This window comes from Rhipicephalus sanguineus, chromosome 9, assembly GCF_013339695.2.
Source record: "Rhipicephalus sanguineus isolate Rsan-2018 chromosome 9, BIME_Rsan_1.4, whole genome shotgun sequence".
NCBI lineage: Eukaryota > Metazoa > Arthropoda > Arachnida > Ixodida > Ixodidae > Rhipicephalus > Rhipicephalus sanguineus.
This window is the reverse complement of record NC_051184.2, coordinates 90361021-90383639: the sequence shown is the minus strand read 5'-3', so window position 1 is coordinate 90383639 and position 22619 is coordinate 90361021. Positions and strand designations below refer to the sequence as shown.

The following is a 22619-nucleotide window of genomic DNA, read 5'->3' as shown; positions in this document are numbered from 1 at the left end:
ATCAAGTCTGATCATGATTAAAAGTGGCCGTGTAGCAGCGCCTGATCCGGATCGAGCCTAATCCAGATTGGCCTTAATAGCGATCGAAAGTGCCCGTGCGACACCGGTATAAGAACAGTGCAAGAAACAAGGACTAGAGTATAACACATACAACACTGACTTCAACAACCAAGTCAGTGTTGTGTGTGTTCTTTGCCAGTCCTCAATTCTTGTGCTGTTCTTACATTCGATATCGCTCGAAGTGAACTGTTTTAGAAGCATGTGTGTTACTAAGAGGCTGCACCTAGATTTTTTTTTTCAGATTGATTAATTCACACAAACGTTGCACACTGGAATTACGAAACCTCTGCACTAAGATGTACTGTTAAAAGGACAGCTTTCTGTCGAGCTTACAGGATTGTACAAACCTCTTTGTTTTGTTCGTGTGACAGTCCTGTCTTGTTCGAGTGCCTCGCCAGTTCCAGTGCTTCCGCCACTTTCTCGTCCGCCAAAAGTGCTTGCACCTGTGAGAGCACAAAATCAAGCAAGAACGACCACATTAATATTGCCACGCGCTTAATATGCCAGCGAGAAAGAGGCAGACGAAGACGCAGTAGCTCTCGCGCCAGTGCCTTTGTTTTGGCTGTGCTGTGCCGACCCCGTTCGGGACTTGGGGCCTTGTATCGCCGCCTTGTGCATGTCGCCTTTGTATTAAACGTGACATTTTATTGGTGGAAGTGCTGGGTAATCTCACCTATGCAACAGACTTAGCTACACGGCAGCGAGCAGACGCTGGATTGCGACCTATAATGGAACATCTAGAAGGCCGCAACGTATCTCTGCCCCCGAATATCGCCCGCGGATTGTCATCCTTTTGTTTGCGACAGGGCGTGTTGTACAAGAAGAACGCTGCTGCCAGCAACAAAACTTATCTATTGGTCGTTCCAGCAGGGCTTCGTGACGAAATTCTATTTGCCTGCCACGACGAACCTTCATCTGGCCACCTGGGCATCACCCGAACCCTCGCTAGGGTACGCAAGTCATACTACTGGCCGAAACTTGCCGCTTGCGTTAAACAATACGTTCAAGCCTGCCGCGAATGCCAGCGCCGAAAGTCCCATCTGTTAAGCCTGCGGGGTTACTTAACCCTATCCAGCCACCCAGAACACCCTTCGATCAAGTCGGCATGGACCTCCTGGGCCCGTTTCCCTTGTCGTCTTCGGGAAACAAGTGGATAATCGTCGCTACAGATTATTTAACTCGCTACGCTGAAACGAAGGCTCTTCCCAAAGGCACAGCTTCCGAAGTCGCTCAGTTTTTCACAGAGAGCGTTGTACTACGCCACGGCGCTCCATCCTGCGTTATCACAGACCGAGGAACGGCGTTTACGGCAAGGCTCCTTGAGCAGGTTTTTCAGCTAAGTTGCACCACGCATCGCAAGACAACAGCCTATCACCCACAGACAAACGGATTGACCGAAAGGCTGAACAAAACGATAACTGATATGCTGTCTATGTACATAGACGTACAGCACAAGACGTGGGATGAGGTGCTGCCTTACGTAACATTCGCGTACAATACCGCTACGCAAGAGACCGCACGCTTCACGCCGTTTCGTCTCCTATACGGTCGTGATGTTCAGACGATGTTGGATGCAATGCTCCCCTGCGACATTGACAACATCGACAATCTTGACGAAGATGCTGAGTGTTTTGTGCAACGAGCCGAGGAAGCACGCCAACTGGCCCGCGTGAACATCAAGAAACAACAGGACGTCGACACACGGCGCTACAACCTCCGCCACAGACAAGTCGATTACCAACCGGGTGACCAAGTGTTGGTATGGACCCCCGTGCGCCGCAAAGGTCTTTCTGAAAAGCTTCTCAGTCGGTATTTCGGCCCTTACAAAGTGCTACGACGAGTGAGCGACGTCAACTACGAAGTCCTTCCGGACGGAAGCCAATCACCACGACGCCGACAGCCACGACCCGAGATTGTGCACGTGGTGCGGTTAAAACCGTACTACACATTGTGACATTGATGACATTAGGTTTTCGTTTATGTTTACCGTGAATGCTTCGTTGAGCATCGAGGCGATGCTCCTGCGGGAGGAGGGGCAATGCCACGCGCTTAATATGCCAGCGAGAAAGAGGCAGACGAAGACGCAGTAGCTCTCGCGCACGTGCCTTTGTTTTGGCTGAGCTGTGCCGACCCCGTTCGGGACTTGGGGCCTTGTATCGCCGCCTTGTGCACGTCGCCTTTGTATTAAACGTGACAATATGAACCCATTGTAAGCTTGGTTCCAGGGAAAATGTAATTCTGGAAACAAATAGCTTTGAACAAAGTTGAGATAGGGTATCTGGATGCGCACATCTGAGGTTTGAGTTTTGTGCGTGGTGAATGTGTGGTTTGCTTGGTATAAAAAGATCCGTTTTTTAATAACGGTTCAGTTGTTAGTACGCGCTTGTCCTGTTGCTTTCTTCTACTAGTCCCACGTTTCTTTTTTGTGCTATTTGTTTCCAGAATGAATTACCAACTCGCCCAACAGTCTATCCTTCTGGGAAAATGTAAACATCGCATGCTGAATTTCGTTTCAACGATGTCATACCTGACACAAGAACGATATCATTAAATACTACATTTCATTAAGCATATCCAAGCTGAGAATAATAATTGTTGGGGTTTTACCTCCCAAAACCACAATATGATTATGAGAGACGCCGCAGTGGAGGGCTCTTGGAATTTCGACCACCTGGGGTTCTTTAATGTACACCTAAGTTTAAGCACACGGGCCTCTAGCATTTGAGCTTGAGTTTATTTACCACAAACAGTTACACAGTAAGTGGTTGAGACAGGGGGAAAAAGCTGCATTAAATAGCTTTTCGCCTTTTTGCATTTCGCTTCCATCAAAACGCGGGCCGGGATTCGATCCCACGACCTTCGGGTCAGCAGTCAAGCACCATAACCACTAGACCACCGTAGTGGGCATTCAGGCTGATATACTGCATCGGTAATAAATATCTTAGAGTTACTTTCTTCGGTCATGAAATTTGTTATACAGTGAAACCTCGGTGATATGATCACAGCTCATACGAATTTCGGGGTGATACAAATTTTTCGTTTGTCCCGGCCGAGGCCCATTGGCCTGCAGTGTAGTGGAGTACGGTTGCTGCGAACCGATTTTCACCCAGCGACGTGTGACACGAACGTACGCTACCGCCCAGGTACAAAGAGGTGCTGTCCGTGCTGTCACGGAAGACGCGCCAAGCAAGTGCAAGCGCAGGAACGCAGGCGTGGACATGCGCGCCGCACCGCCAAAATGACGGTGTAAGAACACTTTTCTTACGGTCAGAATAAAGCTTCAGAGACGCGTCACCGCCTCCAAGACTGTGTGCGCGAATCTTTGAGGCTCTTATGTACCTCCGTGTGCCTTCGCGTTTAGCTTACAGAGGACATTAGCGCCATGCTGTTTTTTTCTAACACGTCGACGTGGGCTGCTGTCGTTGTACTGTGTTCACACGTGCCTGCCTCGTGTATCAGACATCCTATGAAAGGTCGACTAGGACTGAAAGAAGGCGAGGACGATCTTGGCAAAGGAGTCAGGCCTCACAACGTCAACATCCGCGATTGTTGAGGTCGCACTTGTGCGGGCCCGGCCGTAAAACTCCCAAAAAACATCCCCAACACCTCCGTGATAAGAAAATCATAACACAGGACCATGGTTCTATAATATTGTGGCCTTATGTTCCATCACGTCAAAGCGCGTCTTTTGTTACTTTCGCTGCAGTACTCCCCTGTCATGCAAAAAAAAGCAAACTAAAATTTGGAAGGGGCTACTGCTGTCGCGCGTCACAACGCACCTGGTTCATAAATTAAATACGCGCGTACGAGCCGTATATTTACGAGTGTTGGTATGATTGGCGGCATCTAAAAACTTATAATTCAGGGTTCTTCCTGACGTTGCTGCGGCCCTGAAAAACAATAAATGAAAATGTATGCCAGCTCTCTTTTGTCGTATGCTAATTCTCCATGCTTTCTGGTGATACGAATTTCGGATGATACGAATATTTTTGGTGGTCCCATGAGATTCGTATCACCGAGGTTTCACTGTATGCGTCTTACACGTATTATGATATGACTGTAGATAGTTCAATGTTAACCCGGCCTTGTCACCGTATCTGATGTTGCTGCCATGCAACAGTGATTTCTACGAAAGCCACATACAGCTGCTCTGTGAGAGTGGATAGCACCCGCTCACCTGTGCCTCCCATGGCACTGGCTGCAGCACGAAGAGTGTGTCTCGTCCAGCCAGAAGCAGCTTGCCCTCAAAGTTGTCCAGGAAGGTGCCATTGATAAAGGGGACCCGCTGCTTGGGCTGCTGGTCGAAAATGCTGTGACAACAAGGGCCCAAGAAGGCTTACCATTACTCCCATAGGCGCATGCACTAGGGCATAAAAATACACATACACTCAAACCTCAATATAACGAACATGGATATAACGAATTATCAGTTCTAACGAAGTAAATGAAGAATAGTCTTGTCATAGATACAGTGTTACAAATATACGTTTATAAAGAACGTTTAGACATAACGAATTTATTTTCGTGTCAGATGACACTTTGTTATAATGAGGTTTAAGTGTATAACGAATTATCGGTTATAATGAAGTAAATGAAAAATAGTCCTGTCATTTGAAACAGTGTTGTGAATACATGTTTATAACGAATTTTTGGATATAACAAAGTTATTTCTATGTCAGATGTGACTTTGTTATAATTAGGCTATAGTGTAGTACGCATTTACATGCATACACAATGCCACTAAAGGTGATATAAATGTATACATAGTACATAAGTTCCATAACCCGTAGTGACACGGCGTGTACGTTTATACACGTGACTTACTTTTGCCATTTCGGTGCACTAGTGGAAATAAAGAGACAACTAACACTGAGCTAATGGTAAATGAAACATTCCTGTAACCTAAAGTTCTTATATATTACTTGCGGTGAAATACCTTGCTACAAACAATCCTTTTGGTGAAGGCTGTATCCTATTTAACAAGATGCTCCACGTTGCGCGTTTCAGCAGGAATTTCATAATATTCTTAAATATTTTTTGTGAATGCTTGCCATCAGCAGATAACTATTGGATGCAATTTGAGTGGCTAAATGAGTTCATTTTATGAAAAAATATGGCACGGCTAACTGCACAGTAATTAGGTAATTATACTGTAATTGAAGTCAATTGCTATGAAACACACTGTAGTTCACTAAAGCATTCCCACTTGCTTTACATTGAGTCTCCAGTACCTTGGCATCAAACTGCAAATATTGCACATTTATGGAAGATCGATCATAATGCATGTTGCAATGGGTTAAACACCGTAATAAATAAGACAACTAAATCCTAACATAATAACAATGGAGATGGTATCTGTTGTACCGCAGTAGCAATGTCCCACTGACTCGGAGTTCGTTTGAACTAAAAGACTGTAGCCACTTGCTGCGGCTGCTCTATAACACGATAAAAATAATAACTGTAGTACCAACGTAAGGTTAGCGCTATGACAGATAACATCAGCATTATGCAGATAAGGTAAGCATGACATAAGGTTAGCACAATCGATGATACATAACACATGGTTAGCAGCTATTAAAGAGGTGAGTCAGGCGTGTTGGTACATATTTAAGAGATACTGCTGAGCAAGAAACACATGGATGGAACAAAAACGACAAGTGCTGGTCATATCTAGCACTCGTCCTTGTCACACAAGATAACACCAATAGGAGTAAGGTGCACAACACAACAGCAATAGGAGTAAGAAGCGCACCTGTACACTGTGACGTAGTCTTCGGAAAGGCAGACGATGTACGGGTGGGCGTAGGCCACTGCAGAAACGCTCGTGCTCCAGGGCAGAGGAGGTCGCTGCGACACACCCGAGCTCGTTGCAAAGATGCCCAAGTCACTGGGGCCGTTGAGCAGAAACTCGCCCTGGATTTAGTACGCAACGTGCTGCTCGGTAAGTCGGTTAGTACTCGCAGGTTCAACACTTTCGTGAACACGCCTATTCTCATCAACAGTACATGTTATTGATGAATACAAATTAAAATTTTGGCACTCCCAGAGTGCTTCTGGACAGTTAGCACCATCCAAAGGGTAAAATAGGAAGTATTTTATCAGTTTCGCTTCCAAGTTCCTGTTTTCCACCGCAGGGGGATTTTTAAAGCTCCTTCAAAGTCGGGGAGGCAAGCGCTCGCGGTTTCGGTTATCACATCGACGTCACTCACCAATGCTCCACGGGAATGATGAATTTTGACAGATTCCAATGAATCTGAGCTGGAATCTCTGGATGATGGTAGCAGCACAAACACGGAAGACGACTTTGATTCGTCAGACTTCAGTACAGGCGGTGAAAGTGCATCAAACCTAACTGGAATGTCAGCAGGTATCTGCCGGTAAGTTTCGCTTCCTCTTCAGGCCGTTTTATCGCTACCGCATGTTGATGTTAACATATCTGGCGTGTTCCAAAGGGCACAGCTCTTAGCTGCAAGGTGTCAACTTCGTTCGGGCAAGACCGTTTGGCTGCACAAAGAGTGGAGTTCTATCCGTGAGACGGCCCGGAGTGGACCTTGACCTAGCTCTCCAAAGTGCCACACGGCAGTTTGTCGGAGCCGTCGATTTCTTCGTGTTGTTATTCATCAGAGAGATATGCAACCACACAAATAATTATGCGTAGATGCATATTTTCGAAAAGTCAACGTACAGTGAGATGGACGGATCCTGGAGGGAGGTCACTGAGGAGGAGATGCGCAAGTTCATCGGACTTCTGGTGTATATGGGAATTGCCCTAGTCCTGCACTTGCATTGCTATTGGAATCGACACATATTTTCAGGCCTTCTCCTACCATCAGTGATGCCAAGGAAACAGTTCAAGGTGTTGCTAGCCTTGCTGAGTGTGTCTGATCTGGAGAACACGACCATCACATCCCACAAAAGTTTCACCGAGTGCCTTCTCTACTGCAACACATGAATGATTCAATTTTTCGATTCAACACATGAACGCACAATTTTTTCAACCACGTCGGAACCTTTCCATGGATGAGAGAATGGTGAAGTCTAAAGGTCAGTCTGGTATTCGGCAGCACATGAGCTACAAAGTGGTTAAATGAAGATAGAAATAATAAATTTCGCCAGATTCGGAAATGGGGTACACTGTTCATTTCAACGTATACACAGGAAGGCGCAAACCTCCTCAGCACCAACCACAAAAAGCTGAAAAATACTGGAACTGCAAGATATGCTACAAAGAAAGTAAAGTTGAGCAGAAAACAAATGTTTCATGCAAAACATGTGCAGCCAACCTTTGTTTCACCGCGTCGAGAAACTGCTTTGCGGGGTGGCATGATAGGCACAAGTGCTTATATTTTTGTATGTATGTGAATAACTTTTGTACTAACAGAGTTTATATTTGCAGTATTATTCTATAAGGCCTTGTAATCAAAGTGCACATTTCGATATTTTTTTATGTTTACGTTGTGCGCAGTAGCATTGATGTTTCTGCCAATTTTTTCTTCTTTTTCTTACATTTCTTTTTATAATTTTTTAGTAATATTCGTAATAAATCTGTTGTTTCAAATGAATACTGTTGGAAAAACCAATTTTTCCTCTATCATTTGATACTCTACACTTTAGCATAAATCATTTTCTGTTGCAGGAAAAAAAGATATTTCCTGGGACTACCCAAAAACAACCAATTTTTTTCATGGTCACGAAAGTGTTAAACAATGAAACACGTTGGTGAGCTAGTCGGTCCATGACTGAGTATGAAACGCTGAAACAGTTGCACCCTGTTAGGTGCAGCTGCTGCTGCAATGCATCTGTGCAACTAAACTAAGATTACACGTGAAATTACATATTAGATCTGTTACACAAAGACAGACCCATGAAAACTGTGCAAAACGTTTATCACTGAGCAGCTGTCAGGGATTCCAAAAGTGTAGTCAACAGGCTGCCAATACGAAAATTGCCAGGTGGTACCAGGCCATGATTGCGGTGGCATAGCTGTCTGCCGCCGTTGCCATCACCAGTGTCCATAATTGGTACCGTGCACAATGACAAAAGATATCCAGGATCGAGCGGGATTTGAACTCAGGCCCTCTGCCCGGCAGTCGAGTGTTCTACCACAAAGCCAAGCTGGTGCTTGAAACCGCTTCGCAAAAATACCATTTACAGGCGCCATGCCACGCAAGTAATCCCGCTAGCAAACGTAATATAGCGTGGTAGAAGAGTCAAATAACAACCAGGCGTCACACGATGCGCATTACGAACCAAGTGGGTCGTTGAGTGCTTCCCACTCGTTACAAAGGGCTCAGCTATAATCCTCCATCATCATCAGTCACAGCATCAATGAAGCGCACGTAATGCCTTACAGACGAGTCGCAGGTACTTCGCTTCCCCGCAGAATGATGAATAATGGCATAGTGGGTACTTCACTATTTAGCAAAATTATGACGATTTATGCCGTAGTGGGTACCTTGCAGTGTTGTGGAATGGGCGCCTCCATTCCATTCCATTCCGGGGAATTAGAACTTGCCGCAATTCCATTCCTTTCAATTCCTAGGAATGAAAAAACTTACCCCATTCCCACTCCAGGAATGGCCGGGCAGTTCCATTCCATTCCTGTAATTCCTCAACGTAGGAAAGGCATCTTGATAGTTTCATCGAGTTAAGAATGAACGCCCCATAAAGATGATGTCATCAGATGTATTAAGAGCTGCAAAAGTACGCAGTACACGTTACCAAGGTCGAGGGATAGTAGCTGAGACGGTATGAGGTGAGACGGCCCGCAAGCTGGCATACGAAAGCTTGCAGTGAACACAAGCATCGCGCCAGCGTCAATACGTATCACAACTTAGAGAAGCGCTTTTTCGAATATGTGTCTGAGTTGCGGACGGCGACAGAAGAAAAAACAAAGAAGTGAAGGGTGGCGAGACAGCAGGCGGCTGGGGCGCCACCAAGGGAAAAACAATCCACATTATATAAATGTACCGTGCTTGTAATCGGCCAAGCCATTTAAAAAATACCGCTTTATTGTTAAATTCAAGGCTCCGGCTTACTAATGTTTGTGAAGTTTGAAAAACAGCGCTTAGACGAAAACATGCTCTGTTTTCAGAAAAAGTCGTAATTCCATTCCCATTCCATTCCGTGCAAAATGTGCTTAATTCCATTACCATTCCATTCCTTCAAGCGTTGTCCCCATTCCATACCCATTCCATTCAGGGGTCGCAAAAATATGAAACGATTCCGGATTCATTCCAATTCCGGAGTGGCAACTTTGCAACACTGGTACCTTGCAACTGTGTACTTCATGACTGATGCAGCGCTAAAGACGAAGACGAAAGGAACACAGAGTGCACAGGACGAGTGCTGTCTCGCAACTGAAAGATTTATTTCGAAAACACGAAATGGGTAAACAACTGTGCACTCTGTGTTCCTTTCATCTTCGTCTTTAGCGCTGCATCAATCATGCATGCGTTCCAACTAGCCCAGCTTTTCCTTCAACTGTGCACTTGTAGTAGTTGCCCCAAGAAAGTTTACAATGCGCTCTAGAAAGGCCGCTCCTCCAGCTTTCACTGTGACTATGCTGCGTGTTTCACGCAGGCCTGGCGTTTCTCTGAGCCATCACTCTAATGCTGGCTTTAGGCACACATTTACAAGCAGTATCAGCATTACAAGGTTCATTTAGAATAACTGGAATTACAAGCTGTTTAAGTTTGATGCAGAACCTGACAGAAAGCAACCAATAAGAAAACCTACTGGCCCTGCCTGTGCACATCAAACGGCGAACCCACCTTGGCGATTCTCTTGACGAACGGCACGGTTAGCTCACTATCGTACGGCACCAGGTTTTGAACATGGCCAGTGCTGCAGCAGGCAACCAGGTACTGAGTTGCCGTGGCAACGCAAATGTAGTCTCCGTCCATAGCCTGCAAAGATGATTGGCATTGGCCCAATGTCCCGCACGACGAAAGAGTCGGCAATACTTCAAATGCCAAAAGAACTTAGGCACACAGACACAAGAGGAGGGAAACAGTTTGTTGTTATTACAGAGGAGGGAAACAGTTTGTTGTTGTTGTTAAGCACGTGTGGGTAATTTCCTTCGGTATACGACATGCACTTTTTAGGATATGCAATTGGGCGTATTGGCACATATCCACGATAAAACTCAACACATGACCACAACAGCACATAATAAAACTTCAGAGCGTTAGATCTCTGGCAATCTTGCCAATTACTTTGTTTTGTGTTCGACAAAGCAAAGATGCCGAAAAGCCCCAAAAGGAATAGGCTAAATACATATTTTACAAATTGCATATATTTTGTTCTAATGCAGCTAATAAAAATCTACTTAGGAAATTAGAATCTGCAGAAAAATATCTGTATAAGCATATTAAACTTCATTCAGTTCACCCAACTAATAAAAAAATTTAAAGAGGCCCTGCAACACCTTTTCAGCATGGTCAGAATACGCTACCAATCGGTAGTCGAGGCTCCTGAGATCATGTGAGCCAAACATTATAGCGGAGCACGTGGCCTGGAATTTACGATTCATTTTCGAAGTCAGCTAGAAATCACTCGATCTTCTCTTGACAAATGATGCCATAAACTCAAATAACCACGCCACAAACCCATAGGCCATGGCAATTGGCTATGCATCGTGAGCTGCATATGTAGTTACCGCAGCCGCCGTGGGATGATGCCATGTGCCCGTGCGTGCACTCGCGATCACACTGAAAGTAAGCCACGCGTTCGAAGAAAAAAAAGAAAAGAAACTGCTGAAGGTCGTGATGTGGGCCGACGAACGGACGTAGCTCCTTGCCGCCTTGTCATCCCCCCTCTGCGTAGCTTTCAGCACACTCGCTGGTATGAAAGGAGAGAGAAAGTGCTTAAAGGGACACTAAAGATCAAAACGATTTGTCTCATTTTAGTAAAGTACTCTTTCACGATGCCAAAAGCACCACGCTTGCTGCAAGAAGACGCTTAATAAGCGAGAAAACGCGCAAAAACAAAATGTGGGTGGCGATGCCACCTAGAAGTTTCCGCACCATTCGCCATGACGTCCCATGTTTTGACGGCGCCTACTAGGGACTACGTAGTTCCCAATCGGTAAAAATGGAGTACATTGCCCTCTGAGGGGGCCATCAACTTAACATACCAAGTTTGGGGTAATTTTGTTGAGCCAATGGCGGCAAAATATGATAAATAGAATTTGAAATCCGTGACGTCACGCGGGAAGATTTCGGTGCAAAATTTAAAAATGAAACTTTGAACTTGGTTTTCTCCTCTATTAATAAACTTATGAGGGCAAAATTAACAACATTACACTTCTCAGAGCACAATTTATTAGAGCTGTGCGAATAGCAAAATTTTGGGTGCGAAGCGAATTCGAATATTTCTCGAATATTTCTAGAATATTTTTCGAATACTTCGAAGCGAAATTGCAGAAAAAAGTTAGAGAGGATTCCTAAGCATATTTTTATGAGATAGCAACATGAAAGTGTTTCTTTTCGCTGGGTTGATGAAGCACTGGTGGGGTGGTGTTTCATAGTTGTCTTATGAAGAATGAGGCAATGTAGAGGCTGAATTCTATTTATGTACATGATTTGGTGCAACCAAAGTGTTGCCGACAACACCTTACACGTGATAGGCAAAGATGCCATTTCCTCAGCCTCGCCTCCTCTTTCAACTTCTGTGGAAGCCCAACTGATGTGGCAGAGAAGGGTGTGCTCCCTTCAAATCCGAAGTTCCAAATCTGCCTAGTAGACGTCGATATATAAGAACATCTGAAACTTTGGATGCTAAAAAGCTTCGGCTTCCGATTTTTCGGACTTCGTGCCCAAATTTCAGGTCCAAAACAGCTTTAATTGAGCCCCCACCTCTGCCACATCTTTCATTTCCATGTTGGAACCAGCGTTTTACACGTGCGACCGCAGCGGTGCTTGAAAGGCAGCTTTGCCGCAATATTGCGGTGTGATGAGGTGAAGCATATTGAAAAATTTAGGGACCACTTCCAATCGGACGTTGATTGTGTCTTGACAAAGTTCGACCATAACGGAGCTTGAAAGGCAGCTTTGCCGCAATACCTGGGTGTGATGATGTGAAGCATATCGAAAATCTAGGGACCACTTCCAATCGGACGTTGACTGTCTCTTGGCAAAGTTCGACCGTAACGGAGCTTGAAAGGCAGCTTTGCCGCAATACGAGAGTGTAATGAGGTGAAGCATATTAAAAACTTGAAGGGGTCTCTTTCAATCGGAATTTGACTGTATTTGTTTTTGGGAAGTTCGAATAGTTCGAATAGTAAAATTCCAGTGCGAATCGAATAAAATAGCAACCACTATTCGAAAAATATTCGAAATTTCGAATATTCGCACACCCCTACAATTTATCAATCTAAACCAATTCATTGTTTCTCTTTAGTGTCCCTTTAAGGCGTGCGAAAAATCCTTGTAACCCCGCTCTTACTTGATGGATTCTAAAAATTCTTGCGGCAGTTGATTCGCGAGGCAATCACCTCCTTTAATGAAGCCATTCGTTGATTGTTTTAAAAAGTGTTGCAGGGCCTCTTTAAGACCCACGTCTCCCCTTAATGTCGTTGCATCTGCTCACCAAGGCTAGGGGGTGCTCGGACAGGGAGATGTCGCTCTGGTGAGCCACCTTGTTCTCAGTGACAGCATAGAGCTGCAGCTGTTTTCTCTTGGCAGCACACACCTGCATCATGAGTGGAGGTGCTTGATACTACATCATCTGCCCTGTAGCAGCTGAGAGGTTGAACTCAACAACAGACTAACGCTCAGGTCATGTTTGTTAGACGAATAAGCACAGCCTAATAAATCCAACAGACAATTAAGCCAAGAAAAGCATAAGGGACATTATCTTGTTGCTGTTTTTTAACTGTAGTGTAATAATTATGAGAATATATGATAAGAATTATGACACCCAAAAGATATGACATGTGCTACTGTGTATCGCAACAGCCATGAGTGGAGGGGTATCGAGACATCTTTTTCGAAGATGCAAAAAACATAACCACATGCTTCATGCATGCGGTTTATTTCGAGGTTGTTTCTACTGAAATTTGACTACAATTTCAACAAAAGCAATTCCGATTTCAGGCTGCTTCCGGTGATGCTGGGAGAAGCAGGCTCAAAATTAATTTCAATAGCACTATTTTATTTTTTTTTATCAATGTTACTCTAAATAAGTTAGAAGTAAAAAAATAGTTTAAAAATCAGTGCCACCATGACAACTGTAAACAAACCCAAGAAACCTGGCACTTAATGATAAAATAGTAAAATCTGACACCTGTGCATGTGCTTATCCTCCCAGTGGAGATGCTCACCTGAATGGAGAATGGGTCGTGACGTGTGGGGTTTTCGTTGATGCAGAATGCAGAGATGCCTTTCAACTTCGACAGTGGGGCAAGGATCTGCAAGATGTTGGTGGCCCACGAAAAAGTTTAGCGACAAACGGGTATCCCATATGTGCCAGTGTAAGCCATGCATTTGAAAACTGAGGTGCTTCCTCTTTTTTAGTTCAATTCGAGAGAGTTCAGACGAATTTAGCTTAATAGAGCGGCTGACTGAGAGTTAAGAGATGAGAGTGCCCTGTGGAACAGGCTAAGACTTCCATAACACTAAATACACAAGCACAGCCTGGCTTGAACAAAGAGATCACGTGACATCTGAAGATATAGTGGCACCACCTTCCAAGAAAGTAAAGGGAAAGCTTTGAGCGTCCCTTACGAATCAATGTGACATTCCCTGGTGAGCATAATGCTTGCAGATGCAAAAGCATAGCCTGATAACATAGCAATAAATATTTGGGGACATTAGATAGACACATCACAAGTGAGACGTGTGAAGAATAGTAAAAATCTAAATTACTACCGACACTTCACGTATGCCAGCTGTGAAATCCTTCATGATGCAAACTGAGTGACTGGCCCGTTCCACCATTTTGTGACTAGTGAAAGCAATTAGCAATGTAAAACAATGTCATTAGCAATGTAAAACAAGGGCGAGAATTGTGAAAAATTACTCCGGTGAAAGCCTGCAAGGTGCAGTAAGTTTCACGAAAGAGAAAAATTGGTACCTGCCCATTTTTAGCACGAAGCTACATGGGAACATTATACTGACTACTCAAAAAAGAAAGCTTCCCAGTTGACGAAAAATTTGCCTGGGTCCGCGATTACAACATTGGGACCAACCCCTTTCTGGAATGGAACCCCTTTCTGGAACTCCTGATTAAAGAAGCTTAGTTGAAAGTCAGCGCCTGTTCTTGTCTCTTCTTCCTGTGTGCGTCGTCTTGATTTTTGCGCTGTTTACTTCCATGGGTCATTCTATCATCTGATCTAACCAGAAGGCTAGCAGATACAGTTACAGATACAGCAGCGCGCCTCGTCGTATCCAAGTACATTTTACATAAAAATAGCTTACTTGTATCCGATAATTTATTATAAGCATATATTTCATACCGCCGCTTTATTGGAAATGGTACTTCTCATTTACTTCGTTATGAACGATAATTCATTACATCCATATTCGTTATATCAAGGCTCAAGTGTAGCAGCATGAGAGAGAATAAATCGACAACTCAAAGCACAAGAACACCGATTAACCCCTTGACCGTTTCGTTTTTTGAGAGTTTTTCCGTCTAAAATGTTTATTTTTTTCCAACTTGATATTGAAAATTTTGCTTTTGAAAAGCATGTTTTGACTGACGAGAAAAAAATAGAAATGTATATTAAGTCAGATTAGCATAACGAAGTTTATTGTCCCATAGCCTACTAGTGTCTTTTGCGATTTGCAAGATACATAATGTCGTCGTCGAGAAACTGGCGAATATAACACATCAAGTCCTCAAAGTAAACTTCGCTATCTGAATAATTAGCACCTGAAGAGCTGTACGACGATAAAAGGCTTCTTTTCCGCGACAATGCACGAGCAGCGTACGCGTCACCTTCACTGGACAACATTGTCTAAACACAAGTCGTAAAGAAATGTTAAATGGCAGTTAAAATAAAAGAAATTGCCAAGCAAGTGCTGCCATCTGTGAACTGACACATGAACTATCTTGGAAACAAGCAAGTCTTGTTCAAAACGCTCAAGCAGACGAGCCAGGTTAGTAGCCAGGAGGGGTGCCTGCCCCCCCCCCCCCCCCCGAAAATTCTGATGGAGGGGGTTGTTTTACCGAAAACAGTGAGAACAGGCGTTTTTCAAGGCCTTCAGCAAGCCTCCCCCCACCCCCAAAATAAAATTCGTGGCTACGGGCCTGGGTCGAGCCACACTCGTCCGAAATGGTTTGGGCAGAGTTTGGCAAGGACAAGCTGTGCTCGTCCAAAGCGGTTAGATGAATCAGTTCAGCGGACGCCTGCAAGGTTAAGGTTTGTGTAGCGTCATGCTACAGACGCTCTCATGAAAGTCATAAACAGAGCGCAGGAATAAACATACACGACCTTGTGCCTAGCGGCAGCATGTTGTTCCCATGGATGGCCTCAGCAGGTAAAAATGTAAGAGGTCTCCATATTTAATGGGAACACATGCATGCGGGACACGTCCGGACTTTGCTCTTTCGCAAAGGTATAGTCACATAGATATGCACAGTATAACCAGTGGTTGAAAGTTCAGACTTTTTTTTACATGCTTATGCGTTGCGCGGGCATTGTTTGCGCATCCGCTCCTAGTTAGGGTGCCCGCAATACGAGAAGTGCATATTCGGGCATTCCTTTTCACGGTGCACCACACTGTACAACCAGGTGTCGCTCTGTGGTGCCTCCCCAACTCCCTCTCTCAAAGAAAAATCCACAAAGGAACTTTAGCCCAAATGGCTCACTCACGTCGAGGTCAGCCGTGTTAAGGCACATGAAGTTCCCGTCGCTCAGGCACAGCAGTCTCTCCAGCGCCGACATTGCCTTCAGCGTTCGTACAGGCTTTTTCTATGTAACAAACAAAAAGCGCCCCTGAAGCCACATCGTGATATAAAATTAAGCCCGACGCAAGATGGAGCCCTTGTGAATCTTTAGCAAGTTAAAAAAGCAACAAGTTATGGAACACTGAAAATGACGCACTGTCGCAGTCTTCTCGATCATATCTTTAGTACTTTTAATTTCCTCCGGACGAACTTGAGCCATCTAGCAAACTTGCTGCTTCTGCACTCTAAGACACAAAAAAAAGGCGTATGTGGGGCATATTTCTGCCATACAACAATGACCGTCCACCCTAAGACAAAAAAGGTGAATTTTGGGCATCTTTCTGCCACACAACTAAAATCGTCATCTATCTCACGTGCTTCCCCTGCGTTATCACTACAAACCCGGTACTTCCCAGTCACGAACGCCATGCTGTTATCAGTGTGACAGAGCACTCTTGATATGAAAGTAGCGAGTGCACAGGTTTCCAAAAAAAAAGGAAACGAAAACAAGCCAGATGACTATTACTGTTGTGTGGCAGAAAGACTCCCTAGATACTCCCATGTGCCTTAAAGTGACATGTATTTCGTGTGTCCATTTTTGGGTAATCGCAGCATACCCAGTCATAAACAGCACACGGCCTTCAGCATGATGTAGCACTCTTGATAGGAAAGTAGCGAGTGCACAGTTTCAGAGAAAGGAGATGCAAGCAAGCCAGATGACAATTATTGCTGTGCGACAGAAACACACCCCCAATACTCCGGTTTGTCTTAGAGTGTATCTAGAAACAGCTGCACCTTTCGGGGCGCATTTCTGTCACACAACAATAATCGTCATCCACCCTGCATGAGTTTCTTTGTTTTGATGCCATGTGCGTGTCATTTTCCAGTGATGCTTGGTGTGCATGTTATCAGTGTGATACAGTGCTCTTGATAGAAAAGTAATGAGTGCACAGTTCTCAAGAAAGAAACTACTGTTGTGCATGTTTCGACTTATGTACACCTCATTGTTTTTCATTGTACAAATATTACAATGCTTTCTTATTGTTTGTGTAAATTTAAGCTGTCTATAAACAGTGTCAACTTTTCTTGGATGCTCCCCTTACGCAATGCCCTGCATGAGCTTGTAAGGTATTTTGAATAAAGAAACAAACAAACACACAAGCTGAGAGCAGCAATATTATCGAACCATGCTGACTTCTTTGTGATGTTGTCAATGAGAACATGCAGGTGACTACATCAGTGATGCTGATCATTCGACAATGTGAGCACGGATGATGGGCTCGCAATGCTCACCGTGCCGATGAACTTCTGCCTCGCCTTGCGGGCAGCGATGGTACGACGCCCGTCGCACCAGCTGTGGTCCTCCAAGTCGTACTGGATGAGGAAGCTGCGAATAGAAAGAGCGTGCATGGGGGAGACACTGTGGCAACAGTGAAGAAGCTGCTAAGGCGCCCTGTAAACTTGTGAACTAAGGTAGAAGAACTTTCAATTTACTTTAGCCTAGATGCCTTATCAAATGCAAATCATGTTAGTTTGTTGTAAAATTCTATTGCATATTTGATTCATATTTCAGTGTTGAAGATTCCAGTTTCAGTTTATTTCAATTTGTCGTATTTATATGCTGTATTAGAGGTTTTTGTATTTTGACTTTGAAAAATTTCTGTATTTGCTTTTTGTCCGTTGTTTCAAATTTGCATTTATGTACAACGATACGCCCACCCGCTATGGTCTCGACATGGGACTGGCAGTATTGTAAATAAATAAATCAATCAATAAATCAACGCAACAGTCACTGACTGTTGGCGTTGACCGTCATCCCGCGGTGTCGGCGTCAACACGAGTGATGCAAAAAGTCATAGTCACGCGATGATGTTACCATGTGACACCGCAGATTCCCAAAATTCGTGACATCATCACGAAGTCACTATGACGTCACATGATGACCTCATCGCATGACACCTTCACTTGTTCAAAGGTGAACCGATCAAGGAGGCAGAGCTAAACCGGGCGGGGTGCAGAAAGCCTGCAATGCCTCTGATACTGGAGGCAGTGCAAAACCGCGTTAAGTGCACAAAGCTTTTGGAGGGGGGTAGGGGAGAGTCAATACATCGACTGAGAAGAAAAGAAGATGGCTTTCGCCATCGAGTCAACTTAGGCTAATGCATAAGGGACCCTTGCGAGTTTTTTCAGTTCATCTGTGAGAGGAAAAAATACAAAAAACTAACTATGAAGATCAAGGCTAGAGGCTTTATTCTCAACAAAGGCCTGCCCTCGCTAAAGAATAAAAACAGCACATTGGCAGGTCACAAACACTTATCAGCATACAACAGTGTTGAACAGCACATGATAATCAGAACTAAACAGCAGTATACAACAGAAATCTAAGCTCGTGCAAGAATGTTAATCTTAGTCACGCATTATTATTAAAAACACAGTTCAGCGAAACAGAGTTACGTTGAAGAAAAGGGTTTTACCAGCACAGACTGAGGCATCTTACGTATGTTGTGGAGAGGCAATGAATGGGATGTTGGAATGTGCCAGCAAAACACTCTCAAATGCTATGTCAAGAACAACTGAACACAATTTCAGTAAGTTATGTATTTGATCAGCGAGCATCTGGAGATTGTAAATAATTAGTACTGGCCCTACAGATCTAGTAGCAAAGACATCAGAAGTTAGAGATTAATAATAACTGTTGGGGTTTAACGTCCCGAAACTACGATATGATCATGAGAGACACCGTAGTGCAGGGCTCCGGAAATTTCAACGACCTGGGGTTCTTTTACGTGCACCTAAACCTAAGCACACGGGTCTCAAGCATTTTCGTTTCCACTGAAAATGCCGCCGCTGCAGCTGGGATTTGATACCGCGACCTTCGGGTCAGCGGTCAAGCACTATAACCACTGGACCACTGTGGCGGGTAGAAGTTATACGTTCTTTGTGTATGAATAAATGTACTATATGCGGCCCTAGAAGTTTGCTGCTAAAGAGAGTAAATTTTTTTAATAACAGCGGTACATATTCAGCAAATCATCTTGAATAATTCTAACAACAAAAAGGAAGACATGTGGTTGGAGGGGGTTATTTCAGTTGAACAGACTGTTGGGACAGTTGGTCTTGCATAGTTACGAAGTCAAATTAGTGCAAATGAGGACGGACACACAAAGAAGAGTCAGACAAGGACAGGCACTTGTCCTTGCCGGCCTCGTTCCTGAGTGTCCATTTTCATTTAAGGTAATTAGACTTTGTTACAAGGGGGTTGTAAGCAGGCATTTCTTCTTTGAAAGTTTGCCTTGAGCACATGCTTTTCATGAAATACACGTGCACTGCGTTAATGAGTAGTGGTGCGCCCTTTTAGCCCAAATATCCAAGTAATAAATAAATTGATAATGATGAGGACGGCGCTGTGAACCAAGGAAAGAAAAATTATAGGTGCAACCTTAAGGGGCAAGAAGAGAGGCGAGTGGGTCAGGGAACAAACGAGCGTTAAGGACATCTTTGTCAAAATCAAGAAGTGGGCATGGGCAGTGCATGTACACTCAAAGCTCATTATAACAAAGTCACATATGCCACGAAAATACCTTCGTTATATCCGAAATTTCGTTATAAACGTTTAATCATAACACTGTATTTCTGGCAAGACTGTTCCTCATTTACTTCGTTATAACCGATAATTCGTTATATCGAGGTTTGAGTGTAGTGAGAGGGCAAGCTAGCCACTGGTCATTAAGAGTAACCGACTGGATTCTAAGAGAATGCAAGTGTGGCAGGGGGAGACCACAATTTAACTGGGAAAATCAGATTAAGAAGTTTGCGGGGATAACGTGTCCACGGCAAGCACAACACCAGGTTAACTGGAGAAACATGGAAGACGCCTTCGCCCTGCAGTGGGCATAGTCAGGTTGATGATGATGAGCCATGCTTCTTGGCGCCCACACTGGGGGGACAAAGCTGCTTCTACGCCAGTGACAATGAAGTTTTCGAAAACCTCGATAAGCTCACCCGTCTGCTGTCCCAACATACAGTGTCCGTCCACTGCATTCTAGACACGTGATCTGTGAGGAGAGAAAGAAACATTAGTGAGCAGCTGTACAAGAAAAAGGTTAAGTAAGACAAGCTTCTACAGCACAATTTGAGCTCTACAGGCCAAGCAAGCAGTGAAATCCACAAGGTCTTCCAACTGCCCCAGATTGTTGCAGTGATGAGTATTAATTCTATGCACATGCTGAACTTGAAGCTTAATATGCTACAGCAATGAGACTGCAGCATGAATCTGAGCATGCTAAGCAGTTCTAGAACTAGCATGAACAAAGGAAGCAATAGCAACGTTTGCCACTCATCATTGTGTGGCTTTTCAACCACGTCACTTCAAAGTCTATTTTAGTGAAAACTTGACAACCGCCCTACTTCTATTGTACATCACATCCTAGTTTGAAGAACATAATACGTAAGGATTTTATTCAAGCCAATGAACAAATGGCAACAACATTGATAGTTGGGCCAGATGGTACACAGTTGAGGATAAAAAACCAGCTGTAAACAAAATGGACACAGAAAACGAACACATCCGGACCAAGCTGGACTAACAACTCACTTGGTTAGTTCAGCTTGGTCTGGATGTGTTCATTCGACAAGCAAAGCTATACTAACAACACACTAAGTGAGTTGTAGTACAGCGTTGTTCAGTTGGCTTTTTTTTCTGTGTCCGTTGTGTTTAAAGTTGGTTTTTCATTCTCAAGAACGAATGGCAGCATTAAAAAAACAATTTCTAATACAAAATCAAACCCAGGGTTCAACATCCAAAAGGCACAGACAGGCTATGAGTGATTCTATTTGACTACCTGTGGTTCTTATATGTGCAACTAAATCTACAAATGCTTCGTTCTTTTTGAACAGCAGCATCAGTGGAGTGGAGCCACTGAGGCCGACAATCAAACATGTGACCGCATGCTTTGCAGCATAATGCTGTAGAGCCATGGAAGTGGGCAACGGCAATGCTGACGGGGAGCACAGTAGTTTTTGAAACGTTCGCTTGAAATACAGTAACGAATATTTAGCATACAGGGTGACACATGGAACTGAAGATGGAAGCAGCATGGGCAGCTTTACTTAAGTTCAAATGAAAATAATGAGCTGACACATTCTCTGGTTCTGAAGGCTTTGTCCATCCCTTATGGCAGAGCCTGCTCTTTCTTCTAAATGGGCTCCATCCTTTACGATTTGAACATACGATACAAGTTGGTGAGCTTTACAGGAAACGGAAGTCAATATTTGGCAATGACCTGAATGCAGAAGAATAATGCATGAAGGCCCACACCACTGTGCGATACTTGAAACCAGGCTGTTTATCAATTATAATTATACTCGGCAATACAAACAATTCGGCTGTTCTAAAAATAGGACTCGCCTTAGGTGATGTTGGAACAAACAGCTAGTACAAGTACAGCTCGCACATGAATGTTCCAGCAGTGTGCAACTGTGGTGAGTACCATGTGTAAGGTTCCTGAAGGTGCATGTCTCAATTCAAGTCAGTGCTGACGTTACTTATTACCAGGCGTTTGCTTAAAGCAACTGATGTATGGCTGCTGTGACACGTATAGCATTGCAAGATGTTTAATGCAAATAATGAGCATAGTCTTAACTGCGCACATAGCAAAGCATAGATGAATCAATGTGTTCTGCTTGAACAAATCTCGAGTACTTTAAGGATGTGTAAGCACCTTGAATGGCATTGAACACAAGGCTGAAAATAGCCGATCGAACTTGACTGCTATTTAATATATAACTCGTGCTTGTAGCAGCACTTTGCGACTTGTTCTCTCTTCCGAAAAAAATGAAGAAAAAAAAGTGGAACGGTCCGGACAATCGACTCCTGTCACACTCATTCACCTGGGCAAACCATAGCTGTAGACAGGCCCGTTCATTATGAACAATATGGTATTAAAACCGTGGGAGTTCGGAGTTGTATTGATGTTTATACGGCCAGACAACGCTACGCTCGTCTGTACGCAACATGCACCGGCCGGTGTTCATTTGACACAACAACGCTGCTTCGCATATTCACACTTGCATGCCAGCAAAGTGTATAACGGACTAAGAGCGAGGAGGGTCGCTTTATAGCGCCGACAAAGTGGGCGTGGACAGTTCGAAAGCGCCGGCCGGCGTCCAGCAAATACCTCGGTTGTCGCCGCACCAGTCGATACACGTTCGCTAAGCGGAACCAGGTCGAATGCCTTCAAACTCATCCTGGACACGGAACAGAGTTCATCGCGACAACTCTGCCACTCTTCCCTTCATTTCTCCGAGTACAGGCGAGTTCCGAACTGCGCAGCGCAAGCCGACGACCCGACGATACGGGATTACATGCTGCAGGTTGCGATCCGATCAGTGGTACGGTAGACGGCCCGTCGTCGGATACACCCTCTTCTTTCGGCAACTGTCAGGCTCGTTTCGGATACGCTGCCCGCTCGAAAAGCACCGCCGTGATTTGCACTCGCAAAGCTGTCCACTAGCCGGTTGTAAAATCAGCAAAGCGGATGATCGACCGCGTATTTACGGACGCGGCTACGAATACACACGGGCCTGATAGGCACCGTCGCAACCGCCCGCATTCACGGGCGTTTCACGGGGCGAGTTGTTTGGTTTCTGTGCTGTGTGGCCAGCGT

The 22619-nt window shown here is 44.4% G+C and overlaps 1 protein-coding gene across 1 annotated transcript in view; it reads right to left on the bottom strand.

The window, feature by feature from the left end:
* Positions 1 to 22609, bottom strand: part of LOC119405721 (transforming growth factor-beta receptor-associated protein 1) — a 38648-nt gene extending 16039 nt beyond the window's left edge. Inside the window, exons 1-10 of the mRNA XM_037672560.2 lie at positions 22131 to 22609; positions 19957 to 20009; positions 17248 to 17341; positions 15881 to 15979; positions 13385 to 13471; positions 12652 to 12753; positions 9834 to 9968; positions 5813 to 5973; positions 4238 to 4370; positions 408 to 503 (exon numbers count right to left, since the gene is read on the bottom strand). Of these exons, the coding sequence (XP_037528488.1) occupies positions 408 to 503; positions 4238 to 4370; positions 5813 to 5973; positions 9834 to 9968; positions 12652 to 12753; positions 13385 to 13471; positions 15881 to 15979; positions 17248 to 17341; positions 19957 to 20009; positions 22131 to 22199 (1029 nt within the window). The 5' untranslated portion in view covers positions 22200 to 22609. The remainder of the gene's footprint in view (positions 1 to 407; positions 504 to 4237; positions 4371 to 5812; positions 5974 to 9833; positions 9969 to 12651; positions 12754 to 13384; positions 13472 to 15880; positions 15980 to 17247; positions 17342 to 19956; positions 20010 to 22130) is intronic.
* Positions 22610 to 22619: the final 10 nt, after the last annotated feature.